Source organism: Labeo rohita, chromosome 25 (genome assembly GCF_022985175.1).
Source record: "Labeo rohita strain BAU-BD-2019 chromosome 25, IGBB_LRoh.1.0, whole genome shotgun sequence".
Classification (NCBI taxonomy): domain Eukaryota; kingdom Metazoa; phylum Chordata; class Actinopteri; order Cypriniformes; family Cyprinidae; genus Labeo; species Labeo rohita.
Window position 1 is genome coordinate 15,767,553 of NC_066893.1, and position 17,560 is coordinate 15,785,112.

The 17,560-nt window shown below is 33.4% G+C and overlaps 1 protein-coding gene across 1 annotated transcript in view; it reads left to right on the forward strand.

Annotated features, from left to right (window-relative positions):
• si:ch211-266k8.4 (TBC1 domain family member 9B) overlaps window positions 1-16,807 on the forward strand; it is a 57,599-nt gene extending 40,792 nt beyond the window's left edge. The window contains exon 15 of the mRNA XM_051099915.1: window positions 16,468-16,807. Coding sequence (XP_050955872.1) covers window positions 16,468-16,543 — 76 coding nt within the window. The 3' untranslated portion in view covers window positions 16,544-16,807. The remainder of the gene's footprint in view (window positions 1-16,467) is intronic.
• The last annotated feature ends 753 nt before the right edge of the window (window positions 16,808-17,560 follow it).

A 17,560-nucleotide genomic window follows, 5' to 3' on the forward strand; every position in this document is an offset into this window, starting at 1 on the left:
CATTTTGGTTATTGAATATTACATTTTAAAAAATATAAATATTAGATTTTAAAAAAGGAAACTTCAGCGGCAACATTGTTAATTTTCACATAAGTTTAAAGTATTAAGATCTACTAAAATTGAAAGCTGAAATAAAACAAAAAATGCTAAAACATTTTTTTAAAAATTAGTACAAAGACAAAAGCATATTAAAATTTTATAATAGTGTGTAAATAATGCTACAATATCACTAGAATGTTTTTCTTCCCAGTTACCTTTTTTTCTTATTTAAAGATTAAATAAATAGACAAACAATAAGAAATTAAAGCAATTGTCAGGACTGAAATGAGCAAATTAACTAATAGAAGACAAATTAATACAAATGACAAAAGCACATAAAAATGGTCAAACTTAAACAACAAATTTAAAATACAATTGGAATTGGAAACTAAAAAAAATATATATATATATATATATATATAATACAACATTTTGGTTATTGGATATTGCATTTTAAAAAAATATAAGTATTACATTAAAAAAGTAAACTTAATTTAGCTGCAGCACTGCCAAATTTTACGACGGCGTTTTAGTGCCACCTTAAAAAATAAATAAATGTAAGATTACGAGATTAAACTCGTAATATTTCGAGAATAAACTCGTAATATTTCGAGAATAAACTCGAAACTACGAGAATAAAGTCGAAATGTTACGAGAAAAAAGTCGAAATGTTACGAGAAAAAAGTCGAAATGTTACGAGAATAAAGTCGAAATGTTACGAGAATAAAGTCGAAATGTTACGAGAAAAAAGTCGAAATATTTCGACTTTATTCTCGGAATTTGCCTCTTTTGTGCAGTCTGAAATGGCGACCAGTGGTCGACTCCACGGATATAGGTGGTTACATCTGTGTGCTATTCGAAGAGGATATGTTGTTTCTCAAGAAACTACATATCGCCGCTTTTCCACTATCAGGCCGAACCGTTCTCTTCGCTTAACCGTTCCGGTCCGGCAGCACGGATACGATTTCATTTCCCACTGTGGTGCTGATAACGGAACTCTTTGGAATGTAAATACAAATGCGTCAGTCGTTGCCTTGGTAACGCAATTGTAATATAAACAGAGATATGGACGATGATCAGATATTTCTGTTTGTGGGACTTCGTTAAATAACAGAAAAAAAGGACACAACTATAAACAACGCAAAAAATAAACAAGGCGATGACAGGTATAACTTTACCAACAAATGCTGAGGGGATGTACATGCCAACGGAGACGGACAGCGTTCTAACAGTGGAAAAACGGCTTATGAGGTTGATGATCAAATAAAGCAATCGACCCTGAAGGAGCTGAACACCGGCACGCTCAGTACTTCAGCCGGGGTCCCAACGCATTGTGGCATATTCATATGATAAACTCAAGCCGTACGGCATTGCAATTAATGGTTGCACTGACAGCTTCAGTCGGTTTGTGTTGTGGATGGAAGCATGCAATACATTCACGTAAAAATATGACTTTATTTTCGTAATTTTGACTTTATTTCTCAAAATACTACGATTTTAATCTCGTATTACTACGAGTTTATTCTCGAAATATTTCGACTTTATTCTCGTAATATTTCGACTTTATTCTCGTAACATTTCGACTTTATTCTCGTAACATTTCGACTTTATTCTCGTAATATTTCGACTTTATTCTCGTAACATTTCGACTTTATTCTCGTAGTTTCGAGTTTATTGTCGAAATATTACGAGTTTAATCTCGTAATCTTAGATTTTTTTTTTTTTTTAAGGTGGCACTAAAACGCCGTCGTACAAATTTCATGTAAGTTTTAAAGTGTTTAAATCTACTAAAATTTTAAAATTAAAATTAAAAAAAAAAAAAAACTAACGCTACAAAGAATTAAAAAGAAAAATTAATACAAATGACACAAGCACATAAAAATGATCAAAACTTAAACTAAAATTTAATTGAATATTAATTCAAAATATTTCTGAAAATATATATATGTGTATATATATATATATATATATATATATATATACACACATATATGTATATTAATATATATACATGGATGGATAGATAGAGAGATAGATATAGATATGGATATGATTTTTTTTAAAGACTAAATAAAAGGAAAATAATATGAAGTTAAGGCAATTTTCAAGACTCAAACACTTATCATATTTATTTAAAGATATACAATATATTAATATCAATTTGTCTTCAGATACTCGCCTAAAGTTAATATTTAAAAACGCTCATAGTTAAATTATTTACATTTGCTAAGAAATGTAATCTTTTTATTATTCTCAAAATGAATCTATTTTCCATATTGCACATTATAATGTTGCAACGCTTAATTCACTTGCAGCATTTAAAATGATTGTTGTAGTGTTTTATTTTTCATTTATTCTGACAAACAAAACCGTATGCATTTTAATATTGACCACTTATCCGTTATTGGCTGTAACATGAAATGAATTATATTGAATTTTTGATATTGGTGCATCCCCATATTTATCAGAATTCTCACCGTTAGAAATTCATTCATGTTCACACTGAGCAGGCCTGTATCGTCTCTGTCCCTGGAAAAAAACCCGTCAGATAAAGATAGCTTATGAGTGCTACAAGGATAAAAATAAATTATGCCTGCATCTCTTTTTTGAGCCCTCACTGGGTCACTGTTTTACATCCAGCATCTTTACCCTCTGGGATGAGGCGGAAAAGCAGTAGGTGTGGCGGAAAAATAAAGCAGAAGCGTTGATCTCCGGTCAGTTATGTCAGCAGACCGTATTTAAACCCTCGGGCCCCCGGAGGCCATCGTCCTGCCATTTCCACCTGCCCCCTTCTATGGAAGGAGCTGACACAGGAGCAGATGAGTCACAGCAGCTATGAAAACAAGCATCTGGCCTTTTAACTTTTAACATCCACCTTCCTCCTGCCTTTGCACTGTCCTTTGTAGCACTTGTAATGATGTCAGAGGGGAGCGTGAAACTTTCCTTGACTGGGTTGTGAAGGTCGTTTTCTTATGCGTGTGTGTGTGTGTTTAACAAAAATGTTGTTCCTTTAGTTTCAGCATCACCTTCTGAGAATTTTAATCCTCCCGTGAACCAATAATGCGGTTAATAAGGAGTTCGAAATAAAGTTCCTAAAGCAGAATTCTTGCCAGGAACATTTTAATTGCTACTTCCAAGCATAAAAGTGGTCTAACTACATTTTCTTCATTCACATGCATAGAGAATCATGTGAAAAGAAACTTTTATGCAGCCTAACTGACTCGGGTTTCTTTTAGCAAGTTTCTGGTTTTATAAAAAAGTCCCTTGTCGCAAATAAAATGTAAACAAAGTGAAACATATTCAGCATAAAGAAAATTGTTTTCTTTTTGGTTTTAGAGGTGTCTAATAACAGCATACAATTCTGCTTTACTCGGTTTTGTTTGCTTTGTTTTGCTTTTATCTCAGTTTTCTTTTCTTATTCTTTTTAGGGGCCAAGCACCAGAGGTGCGATGGCACCTATTGTATCCGTTGGCGTTATTATTATTCCGCTTCTTCTTCTTCTTCTTCCTCTTCCGCCGCAAGTCTATGGCAGCCCATAGAACCGCTTGCAGGAAAGTTGTATAATTTTGCACACTGATAGAGGACAGTCCCAACATTAACCATAGCAAGTTTGGAGTCTCTAACTCAAACTCTCTAGCGCCACCACTTGTCCAAACTTTCAAAAGATTTATGCTAATAACGTTTGAACCGTAAGCCACACAACAAAAATTCTTTTTTTCCTCTGATTCCTTGGCTTATGCCGAGTCGAATGGACACCAAAATTCAAAAATCGTAAGGTTTAGTTTTTTCGCTATTCTCAATTGTTCGTAAAACCTACTTTTTCGAACTCGTCCTAGGCCGTTGCACCGATTGTCACAAAAATTGATCCAGATCATCTTCAGACCACACTGGCAAAAAGTTATGGAATTCAAGTCGATTCGTCCAGCCGTTCACGAATAACACGCGAAAGAATTCTACGAAAAGCTAGCAAAAATCAATGTGAGGCTATATCTCCGTAACAGTTTGGCATATTGACACCAAACTTGGTGTGTGTCATAACAAGCATGACCTGAGCCTACCTGCAGTGTTTCGGTGCAGTGCCCCCCTAGTGGTCAGGAGATACGAAAAATGGCTATTTTTCTTTATAACGTCTGAATGATTTGTCCAAAAATCACAAAACTGGTCTCTTTAGATCCGGTGTGTCATACCGAGTCGAACCATATCCAATTTTCCCGTGTCAGCCATTTTGGGTGTCGGCCATTTTGAATTTAGCTTTAAAATGCTGTATCTTGAGAACGGATTAGTGTATCGTTTCGACATTAATTACAAAAATATTCGGCACCATGCCCTGAATGTACATACAAATTTTGGGGCCAGCGCCACCTTGTGGTCAAAAGTTATAACGAAATTTCAAAAAATGCTAATAACTTTTGCGTACATTAGCCTATTGAAATGAAACTGATTTTGATAGATTCCTTCGGTCATGCTGAGAACACCGATACCAATTTTGCCAATTTTGGCTGAACTTCCTGTCCGCCATTTTGATTCATGTTGAAAACCTACTTTTTCGAACTCCTCCTAGACCGTTAGTCCAATTTTCACCAAATTTGACTCAGATCATCTTCAGACCATGCTGGCAAAAAGTTATGGATTTTGTGTCGATACACGAAACCGTTTTCGTTTAGCGCATCAACGAATTTACTGGAAAGATGCCAAATTGCATCCGAGTCTGTATCTCTGCAAAGCTTTGACATATTGACACCAAATTTTATATGTGCTATTGTCACCACACTCTGACCAAGCCACATCAATTTGGTAACAGCACCACCTGCTGGTCAGAAGTAATACACCATTCATTAAACATTAATAATGAAATTTACAAAAATGCTAATAACTTCTGTTTACATTAGCCTATTGGAATGAAACTGATGCCAATAGATTCCTTGGGTCAAGTCGAGAACATTGATACCCATTATGCCGAAATTGGCCAAACTTCCTGTCCGCCATTTTGATTAATGTACAAAACCTACTTTTTCGAACTCCTCCCAGACTGTTAGTCCGATCTTCACCAAATTTGACTCAGATCATCTTCAGACTATGCTGGCAAAAAGTTATGAATTTCGTGTCGATATACGAAACCGTTTTCGTTTAGCGCATCAACAAATTTGCTGGAAAGATGCCAAACTACATCTGAGGCTGTATCTCTGCAAAGCTTTGACATAATGACAGCAAACTTTGTGTGTGTCATTGTCATTTCACACAGAACACGTCACATCAATTTGAAAACAGCACCACCTGTTGGTCAAAAGTGATAAGCCATTAAATTTTATTACGATTGGTTGTATTTATGATTTTTCAGCCATTTCAACTGATATTATCCTAAAATGGCTTAAGTTACTCACTGTTGTAGTCGGTCTGCTGCTCCTTGCCGTGCTTAACTCCTCATTCTGCCTCTTTTGTGCTTGGCCCCGCAATTGCTGCTTGCAGCTATATTTCTTATTCTTTTTAGTTTTTTGTGCATTTCTTTTAAACTTCTTGGATTTTACTTTAGTTTTTGCTTTCTGTTTTGTCTTTTTGGTTACTTTTAAACTTTTCTAAAATTTTAATCATGTTTTTTGCTTTTTTACAATTTTATTTAATGTTATTTTATTCCTGTTTTGTTTTGGTTTTTTATTCATTTTAATATTTATTTATTTATTTTTTTTTTTTAAGGAAGGTCATGTAAATTATAGTAGATAAAAATGTCAGTTTTATTTTGTGTTATACATTTTATGTTATTTTTGCTTTGTTTTGCTTTATAATGTTTTATTATATTTTATTTTGTTGTGTTATTTTGTGTTTTTAAAGAAGGGCATTTAAATTATAGTCGATATAATGTACATTTTGTGTAATTTAATAAGTTTTATTTTATTTCTGCTTTGTTTTGCTAGTTTATTTTATATTATTATTTTTTAATGGTTAAGTTAGTTGATAAAATGTACATTTTGTGTTGTTTAATACATTTTATGTTTTTTGTTTTTTCCTGCTTTGTTTTGCTTATTTATTTATTTATTTATTTATTTATTTATTTTTTATTTATTTTGTTTTTGAGGAAGGTCATTTAATAAAATGTACATTTTATTTTGTGTTATTTAATATATTTTGTTATTTTATTTTACTTTATTTTATATTTTGTTTTTTAGGAAGGTTGTTTAAATTATAGTAGATAAAAAGTACATTCTTTGTTGTTTTACATGTTATTTTATTTCTGATTTGTTTTGCTTTAATTTAATTTTATTTTATTTTATTATTTTGTTCTTGAGGAAAGTTGTTTAAATTATAGTAGATAAAATGTACATTTTATTTTGTGTTATTTAATATATTTAGTTTTTATTTCTGCTTTATTTTTTGTTATTTTATGTTTTTTTTGAAGGAAGGTTGTTTAAATTACAGTAGATAAAAAGTAAATTTTGTGTTGTTTAATAAATTTTATGTTATTTTATTTTTGCTTTATTTTGCTTTTTATATCATTTTATTTGATTTTGTTCTTGAGGAAGGTCATTTAAATTATAGTAGATAAAAGATTTTATTTTATTTTATTTTATTTCATTTCATTTCATTTTGGAGGAATGTTGTTTAAATTTTAGTATATAAAATATTTTTCACATTTTCTGGTCTAACAGGATTTCCTTAAACATATATCCCATCTGCAAATTGTTCCATACAGCTCTGGATTGCATTCACATATGCATATACTGTACTTTTCCCAGATGTACATAATAAAACCCACACTAAGCAACATAAAACAGCAAATATACTTTATTAAAATATATATATTTCTAAAGTATAGTATACTTTGAAGTTTTTTCCTCTTCCCACCACAGCTTGCCATCTTTACAGACCTGGCTGAATCTGTGGTGTGGTTCTTTTCCTAATCATACGATTACCAGACGTCCCACCTCTGAAAAGAGCCAGAGTGTGGGAGGCTATGGGAAAAACCTCTGTCCCCATATGCCATGTGTGCGTCACGCTCCGTACGAGCACCGGAGACATGTGATCCCATGCCCAGTCTTTGATCTTCCTCTTCTGTATCTTGTTTCCAGGAGCTCCCAGGGGGAAAAGATTACAGCATATCTGGCAACCCTGCCAATGCAGTGATGGGATACATGTCTTGAAATAAAGCACAATCGCCTGTGCGTGTAGGTTCGTGCCGGGCTGTTGGATAGGGGCGCAATAGCCATTGTCGTTCACTCGGGTGCGATGGTTACGCAACAACATGGAACGAAAGTAGGAAAGCTGATCTTATCTGATCATCACATTGAGATTCAGGTGACCGTGTTGGTGGCTGTGCTCTAGATGTTGTATAAACAACACTGAGAAAAGATGTGGTGGGATCAAACCCCAAGGGAAATACGTGCAGTATGAACTCCCATGATTACCAACACTGAGCCGGAGTGCCGTTTACTTATTCATGGCTTAGCTCCTGATTTCCCAGCATCACCCTGCTGTTTAGAAGGCTGTGTCTGCCCGAGCAGACCCGGTCATTAGGGAATATTTTCAACCACCTAGAAACCCGAGTCCGTGCGAAGTTTTTAAAAAGCATAGTCACTCGGTTGTTATAAATGTAACTTAGGCAGAGGTGAGTTTACTTTAGCTCTTAACCAAAAAGTAGCACTTTAAATTGAAAGTCTCAACATTAGCGACAACTTGAAATGCACAGGAGATTTGAAAACGTGGACAGAATCATGGAATCCAGTCATAAAATTTATGATTTTAATTTACCAGTTAACCAGAAGATTTACCAGTCATAAAATTTACTGTATAGCTTAAATCACTTAAATGAGATTGTGATATGGACTAGTGTCTGTCAATATTAGGCCACAGAAAGACTTTCTGAATATGAATCCTACATATTCTGTGTGTCTCTGTGTAAATGAGTGGCGCAGACACACAGTTTGTTTACTACACACATACTGAAGCACTGCTCTGAGAGCAACTTCATGAGCATTTGACAGTTTCATTTTAGAAAAACTGTCATATATACACACAATAACGCTTTATGGCTAAACGTTATTTTTTAAGGTATAATCGCATAATTTTTCTTCCATGTTTTAACAGTATACCTGTTGTAGTGTCCTATGAAATACAATTTATTCTTTCCCAAATTCCAAATAAAAATTTTTAAGGCCTTATTTTTTTTTTCTCCCCTCAAATTCAGTTTTATTTTTACCAAATTCTGTGTTTTCTATTAATTTTCTTAATTCCATTTTAATGGTTTCATTCAATTTTAATAATCAAACCATCTGTAATTAATTGTTTTTCTTATTTTTTTTTTATTTTTATTTTTTTTTCCCCAGAAATACGTTATTTTTCTGGTAAATATTCCTTAAAACTAATGTTTTAATAATAAATTTATTATTAGTAGTACTGTCATTACACACACGCGCACATGTGTTTTTGAAAATTTCTACTGGTTAGCCCAAAATCAAAATTAATATTTTTATGACATTCAAATATGCATTTTTATTTTTTTTTTTTTTTTTGTGTGTGTGTGTGTATATGTATATGTATGTATGTGTATATATATACATATATATCTATATATATCTATATATATATATATATATATATATATATATAAACCTGGTCCAAGTAATTTCAATCATGAAATTTAACAACAATTTATTAAATCATGAAATTTCATGAAATCATGAAATTCAACAACAATTTCTTAAAATTTTACCAAACATTACATTTTTAAGGCCCTAGTTCTGTGTTTTCCATTACATTTCTGTATTCCATTTTATTGGTTAAATTGTACTGATTAAAAGCATCTCTAATTTATTGATTTGAAATATATATATAAATAATTTTTGTAAATAATTTTTCTGGTGAATATTCAGTAAAAAAATAGTTTTCATCATAATTTTATTAGTAGTAGTAGTGGTACTATCATGACATTAAGTAATATATTTCTGTCACAGTTTCTTCAAGTTAAACCGAACTTTTGTTGTGACAGGTTGCTGTGAAGACCTTTAAATTTCTTTTTGTATACAAGATACAGAGGTAGTCTTTTGCTCACAAGAAAGGGTAAAATTCTCATGAAATGACTCACTGAGCAGTTCTAGAGATTGTTTATGCATTCATGTACTCATATATTAAGGCGGCAGAGGCTGAAAACACTGCAAGCACCAAACACGCTTCAGTATTTGTGTAGTAAACGAAACTGTGCATCTGTGCCATTCATTCACACAGAGACACACAGAACATGCAGAATTCATATTTAAATAGTATCTTTGTATTAGTATTTTAATGTAATCCAGAAAAATCAAAACACAAAAAAAAGAATTTGGAAAAAATGTAATCGGATTTGGTTAAAAAAAAAAAATGGAATTTCATAGGGCCCTACGTATCTTTACCTGATCCCAGGTGCAACTGCTGGCTTTGTCTCTGGTAGTTAATGGCTTCTCAAATGTACAGAAAGGTCCACCTGAACCACAATCCCAGCTCAATTCCATTGAGACCACATGAATACTAAATGAAGTTTGGCCGTCTAAGGGTAATTTAAGCATGAATATTGATAATTAGTGCAGCCCGCAATTACATCTAGAGAGTCCAAAAGTCTGAGACCACTAGTGCAAAGCTTATATTGTGCATGCTTTTCTTTCTTTCTTCTTTTAATATATTTAATTAATATAGAAGTTTGATTGTCACCATATATTTTGAGTGAAATATTGGATTAAATGAAATATTTAAATATATTTTAGAATACAAAAAAGTCAAACGTTTCAGTGTGGTCTCAGTTTTGGACCCAACTGCTTTTGTTTGTGTGATGTCTGGTATTCAAGCAGTTATGCAGCTTCATAGGTTGTCGTTCTGCTTTTCATGCTTCACCTTCAGGGCTGTGTCACATCATTCCAACTCGTTCACGTACGTTCATGTCCAAGTCACACTTGGGCAGTGTTGTGCTGTCCAGGGTCAAGAGGTCACAGAGTTCTTTGTTAACAAACAAAAGAATTGTAGATATTGGCTAACACCCATCATCTGCAAAGGTGCTTAAATTGGGTCTTTACTAGCCTTTCCATTTGTTCCACATCCTCTTAACCAACAGCAGCTGTCAAGTGCATTAAAGAGAGTGTGTGGCTGTTTCAGATGGAGTTTAGGCAGATGTTAGGTGAGGCATGGTGTCATTATTTGCTCACCAAAAGTCATCCCAAACCCAAATGACTTACTCTTTTCCATGTAACACAAAAGGAGAAATTTTGAAGAACATTCATGTTGTCTATGAAAGCATGCAGTGACTGGGGCCCTATGATTTCTGCTAAATTTGGATGAATAACTCAGTAGTAGTATGATGTAAAGTACACTCATTCAAATTGCAATGAACTAGAACTTGAAGAAAATGATATATATTATAAATAAAATATATAAAATACGTTACTGTTGTACATAGTATGTACTTCGCAATGTAATAATACAGTCATTGAATTATTTAATTTAACAGTTAATATATTGCGCCTTTATTTGATTACCACTATTTTGGATAATACATTTGTATTAAATCATTATGGAAGCCCATTTCCGCCACTGAATAGAAAAATAAAAAAGGTAATTGACTTTTTATCTCGCAATTCTGACTTTTTTTTCAACAGAATTGTGAGATATAAACTTGCAATTCTAAGAAATAAACGTGCAATTCTGAGAAATAAAGATTTTTTTACTTTTTTCTCAGAATTGCGGAAAAAGGTAAAAACTGCAAGATATAAACTCGCAATTATGAGGAAAAAAGTCAGAATTGCGAATTTTTACATTGCAATTCTGACTTTATTTCTCGGAGTTGTAAGTTTATATCATGTAATTCAGAGGAAAAAAAGTCTGAATTGCACATTTTTATCTCGCAATTCTGCTTTATATCTTGCAATTGCGAGGTTTATATCATTCAATTCTGAGAAAAAAGTCAGAACTGTGAGATAACGTGCAATTCTGACTTTTTGCTCAGAATTGCATGATATAAACTTGCAATTGCAAGTTAATATTTCGCATTTGTGAGTTCATATCATGCAATCCTGAGAAAAAAAGTCAGAATTGCACATTTTTATCTCGCAATTATGACGTTATTTCTCGCAATTATGAGTTTATATCTCTAAATTCTGACTTTATTTTGTGCATTTGTAAGTTTATATCACACAATTCTGACTTTATAACTCACAATTGCAAGCTTGTATCAAGCAATTCTGAGAATTCTTTTTTTAAATATGTTTTATTCAGTGGTGGAAATGAGCTTCCATAAATCATAACTCCAGTAAAATTCAAACAGAGAACAGAATTTGGGAAAAATAAAACAGATTGCATAGGGCCTGTTTTTAAATAATTGGATGTGCTTTTTGATTCCATAAAATTAATATAACCATTAAAGGGGTCATATGATGTTGCAAAAAAATTACCAGAATATTACTTTCTTGTATTTGGTGTAATGCAATGTGTTTACACGGTTTGAGGTTCAAAAAAACGTTACTGCTCCTCTCTGCCCCAGCTTTCTGAAACACGTCGATTTTTACAAAACTCATCGTTCTGAAAAGTGCTGTGTGCTCGGATTAGCCAGCTATCCAGTGCGTTATGATTGGCCGAATACCTCAAGTTTGTGACAGAAATGTTACACCTCCTACCATGTTGTGATGCCGTGACCCAACGAAACAAAAACAATAAAACCCATCATAAATGAGGCATTTGTTGGATCCAGTGATGACATAATTACTGATTTTAATGACTCATACTGTCTTTTTATGCGTTGCGTTGTTGCATCGCATTTTTATTGTGTCGCTTAAACATAACAATAAAAAAGTTAATTTATTTCAGTTATTCAACTCAAATTGTGAAAATCGTGTATCAAATAAATTAAATGCACACAGACTGAAGAAGTTTAAGTCTTTGGTTCTTTTAATTGTGGTGATTTTGGCTCATATTTAACAAAAACCCACCAATCGCAACAAATTAGAATATGGTGACATGCCAATCAGCTAATCAACTCAAAACACCTGCAAAGGTTTTCTGCGCCTTCAAAGTGGTCTCAGTTTGGTTTACTAGGCTACACAATCATGGGGAAGACTGCTGATCTGACAGTTGTCTAGAAGACAATCATTGACACCCTTCACAAGCCACATACATTCATTGCCAAAGAAGCTGGCTGTTCACAGAGTGCTGTATCCAAGCATGTTAACAGAAAGTTGAGTGGAAGGAAAAAGTGTGGAAGAAAAAGATGCACAATCAACCGAGAGAACCGCAGCCTTGAGAGGCTTGTCAAGCAAAGTCGAATTTGGCTACAGCTGTTGTATTCCTATTGTTAAGCCACTCCTGACCCACAGACAACGTCAGAGGCGTCTTACCTGGGCTGAGGAGAAGAAGAAATGAACTGTTGCCCAGTGGTCCAAAGTCCTCTTTTCAGATGAGAGCAAGTTTTGTATTTCATTTGGAAACCAAGGTCCTAGAGTCTGGAGGAAGGGTGGAGAAACTCATAGCCCAAGTTGCTTGAAGTCCAGTGTTAAGTTTCCACAGTCTGTGATGATTTGGGGTGCAATGTCATCTGCTGGTGTTGGTCCACTGTGTTTTTTGAAAACCAATGTCACTGCACCCGTTTACCAAGAAATTGTAGAGCACTTCATGCCTCCTTCTGCTGACCAGCTTTTTAAAAATACTGATTTCATTTTCCAGCAGGATTTGGCACCTGCCCACACTGCCAAAGCACCAAAATTTGGTTAAATGACCATGGTGTTGGTGTGCTTGACTGGCCAGCAAACTCACCAAACCTGAACCCCATAGAGAATCTGTTGTCAAGAGGAAAATGAGAAACAAGAGACCAAAAAATGCAGATGAGCTGAAGGCCACTGTCAGAGAAACCTGGGCTTTCCTCAGCAGTGCCACAGACTGATCACATCCATGCCACGTCGAATTGAGGCAGTAATTAAAGCAACAGGAGCCCCTACCAAGTGTACTCAGTGTACATATACAGTAAATGAACATACTTTCCAGTAGGCCAACAATTCACTAAAAATGTTTTTTTTTTTTTTTTTTTATTGGTCTTATGAAGTATTCTAATTTGTTGCGATAGTGAATTGGTGGGTTTTTGTTAAATGTGAGCCAAAATCATCACAATTAAAAGAACCAATAACTTAAACTACTTCAGTCTGTGTGCAATGCATTTATTTAATACACAAGTTTCACAATTGGAGTTGAATTACTGAAATGAATTAACTTTTCAACGACATTCTAATTTATTGAGATGCACTTGTATCTCTTTGCGTTTGAGACTTTAATCTTAGCAACTAAAACTGCAGATCTTATATATGCACAAACAGCTTGTAACACTCCAAAGACAAAGGAAAACATGAAATCGCATCATATGACCTCTTTAAAACAGAATCCAGAAAATTTCATAGGTCCCCAAGTGACTATAAATGACAAAAACGCACCATAAACGTTTTTAAATAACCAATGCACTATGTTTTAAGTCTTCTTAAGCTGCAAAGATGAATAGGTTTATGTGAGGAATATAGGAAAAATATTTTGCATATGCAAATTTGTACACAAGAACCAGTGACGTCTGGTGTCATTGACGTCAAATCTGGTGTGTCAAGTTTGAATATCTGATTTAAAAGGATAGTCCATCAAAGAATGTCAGTTCATCACTCATCAGTTATTCACCTTCATGTCATTCTAAACATGTATGTTTTCCTTTCTTCTGTGGAACACAACAAAAGTTAGTTTGAAGAATGTGGGTAACCAAACATTTTTAGGTCACATTGACTTCCACAGTATTTTTGTCCATACTATGGAATTCAGTGGAACTTGAAATCATTTGGTTGCCAGGAGGAGGATCTGAATATTTTCATACGTGTTCCACAGAAAGCAGTAAGTCATTTTTGAATGGAGACTATCTATTTAAAGGGATAGTTCACCCAAAAAGTAAAATTTTGACATTACTTGCCCTCATGTTCTTCCAAACCGTTAAGACCTTTGTTCATCTTCGGAATAGAAATTAAGATATTTTTGATGAAATCCAGGAGCTTTCTGACCTTATGAGATCATTTTTTTTGGTTATACCATGCGGGGCGAAAATATAGGCATCTGTCACTTAAGATTACTGGTGCTCAGTTTTTAGGTTACCAGACGGTCCGTACCTGCTGTCTTCCCCTGTCTGTCTGTTCTACACCTCCATTGTCCACCAGGCCGCTCTGTCTCAGTGATTTTCGCTGGGCCTTCTGCACCTCACAGTGCCGACAAACGGCTAAATCCAGCGTGGCTAAACTCTGCAGGATAATCTGCTTAAACACAATTGCTGTGGACCCCAGAGGGTGTGCAGTGGGAAGCTGCTGCTCCATACGGACACACATGCTTCATACTCCCATCATACGATGGACTGCAGCTGGATGGAGCTTTAGAGAGACACATTGTGATTAAGTGTTTTTCATCTGAAAGCATGCTTAGCGTGCCGTTTTGCCACTGCTGGGCTTGTGTTGTCTGGACGTAGTGATGTGGAAGCAGACTCATAGGCCCTATTCATAGCTCCAGCTGATGGATTTGTGATGCTCTTTAGATAGAAAACACTTTTAAAGCTTGGTGATCTGATGAACAGAAGATGAACTTTAATGCAAAATATAAGTTAGAGGACCAAAACTTTCAGTTTTTAGTGTGTGTTTAGATTAGTTGATTCAAATCTGCTAATGCAAAAAACTTAATCAAAACATAATTTTGTGATTATTTTATTTGTGGTTTGTGATTATTTGTGACTATTGATTACTTTAGTAGTACTGAAATTAAAATGAAATTGTTTTTTCTGTTATTTTTTTCTTTAGGTTGGTTGAATAAAATCTGTTTTATATATATATATATATATATATATATATATATATATATATATATATATATATATATTTTTTTTTTTAATTCTGGTTGTATGTCTTTCTTTTTTTTTGTTTTGTTTTTTGCTCAATATTGTGTGTTTTTTATATATATATATATATATATATATATATATATATAGTATAATTAAACTAAAAGACACTCATTTTAAGTGTGTTTAGGTTAGTTTATTAAAATCTGCTCATTCAAAATAGTAATAATAATAATTTTGTGTAGCGTTATTTTCTGTTTTATTTAGTACCATTTTAAAATTCCTTTTAAACTTCAAAAACGTTCTTATATTATATTAAAATAATATAGAATATGACAAGAATATATATATATATATTTTAATTAATCATTTTAATAATATTTTAATTAATCATTTTATGTAATATTGAATTATTATTATTTTATTTAGTAGTATTTAAAATAAAATGTACTTTTTTCTGGTTGTAATTGTGATTTATTTAATTGTGATTATTTATTTTTTTTTATTTGTGATTATTGATTTATTTATTTATTTTTGGTAATATTGTAGTCTGTCTGATAAAATGTGATTTTCAGGGTTTTTTTTCTTTAGATTGGTTGATTAAAACCTATATATATGTATAAAATATGAGAAGTTAATGTTAATAAATAATATTTGAAATATTGAAATATATATTATATATTGTTTTTGATTATTTTATTTAGTAATATTCAGATTAAAATGTTTTTTTACTTCTTTTTTGCATATTATGTTATATATGTGTGTGTGTGTGTATAAAAAAAAAATCTGCTGATTCAAAAAAAGATAAAATAAAGTTTTAGTTTTAGAGAAATTTTGTACCATATATTCAGAAAAATGTATGTTATTTTTTAGTTAGTAATATTCAAATTAAAACACACACACACAAATTTTAGTTAATACAAGACTGGATCAAATCCATTTATATATCTGATTTCATTTAATTTTTCATGTTGAAAAGGTTTCATTTAATGGACATATTTTAAGTCAAAGTAGGTTCACTGAATGTAATTATTTTTTGAGTGGTTTTAAGAGCAAGATGATGTTCAGCAAAGACCAAAGTGAATGGCATAGCAGGGCAAAGTGATATTTTGAGCGCTCCTGAGAGAGGAGAGCGAGTCAATAAAGGAGAGAGTGCTCTTGTTGCCCGAGGTGCCTTTAGCTGAGAACACCTCGTGCTTTTAGCACTCAGTTTTGTATAGTACAAGCCACAGTGCCCATAAGACCAGTTGTTACAATGGGTTGTCTTTGTGGCTAGGTTTTGATTTAGTAGTTCACATAGGGCTACATACACGGGATCTGCATTATTGCCCTTGTTGTTTTGAATCTATACTAGATGTAATGTTAGTAATGCAATTCACTGAAGGTTGTATATTCAATTTTTTAAACATTGTTTTATAGTCATGCAGGTCACAGGTTCCATTTTATAAGCAACCATGACTTGGGCAGGTACAAAGACTCTGGCCATTATTATTGTTATCATGGGACTGTCCCTGCAATTATTGTTCTGAACGTCATTTGGATGCACACCCTTAATAACTACCTCTCTGTGTTTGTAAACAAAGGCATGCGCTACAGAACGAGAGAAACATCACCTGCCCAATGACAGCAAGTCAAGTGCGAGAATCACAGCTAATTTGAGTCCACGAGGGACTGATCATGGAACAGAGTGTGCTCACTTCATAACTGCTTAATGAAACACTGCCATTTGACAGTTAAAGCAGGCCTGTGTGACTCCTCCTTTACTGTGTCTGACCACGTGTTGCTGATATGCACTGACAGCTTTACATAAGTCACTCTTATTGTATGAATGTAAGATTCTTTAAACCATGTGTTTTTCTGACTATTCCATCTATCACTAAGGGCATGTCTGTTTTTTAATGTAGCTTTGTAATGTATTTTTTGTAGTCATTTAATAAAAGATTAGTTCACTTAAACTTGACTTCTTGTCTTTAATTTGTGAATTAATCTATCCTGTCTGTCTGTCTGTCTATCATTTTTCTGTCTATCAGTCTGTCTGTATATCTATTTCTATCTATCATCTGTATATCTGTCTATCTTTCTGTTCAATATGTACCTCGGTTTTTAACCACGGTTTTCGGTTTCGATTCGGTTCTTATATCTTGCTACTTCAGTGTGGGTTTTTTTGGAACAAATTAACAAAATACTCCCGTAAACCTATACACTAGAAAAAGCGTGGTTTTGTATATATCCGCTTAATTTTTCTTTTGAGAGAGGTGTTATTTTTTTCGATTTTTACGCAAAATAGAATGGGTTCATTCATACTGGATGCCAGAGGGCACCCTGTCTGTCTATCTCTATCATCTGTCCATCTTTCTCTGTCTATAATCTTTCTGTCTGTCCGTCTGTCATCTTTCTGTCTCTGTCTGTCTGTCTGTTTGTCTATCTATCTATTTGTCTATCTATCTGTCTGTCTGTCTGTCTGTCTATCTCTGTTTGTCTCTGTTTGTCTGTCTGTCTATCTATCTATCTATATCTATCTATCATCTGTCTGTCTTTCTATGTCTGTCTTAATCTTTCTGTCAGTCTGTCATCTTTCTGTCTGTCTGTCTATCTATCTATCTGTCTGTCTGTCTGTCTGTCTATTATCTGTCTATCTTTCTATATCTGTCTATAATCTTTCTGTCTGTCATCTTT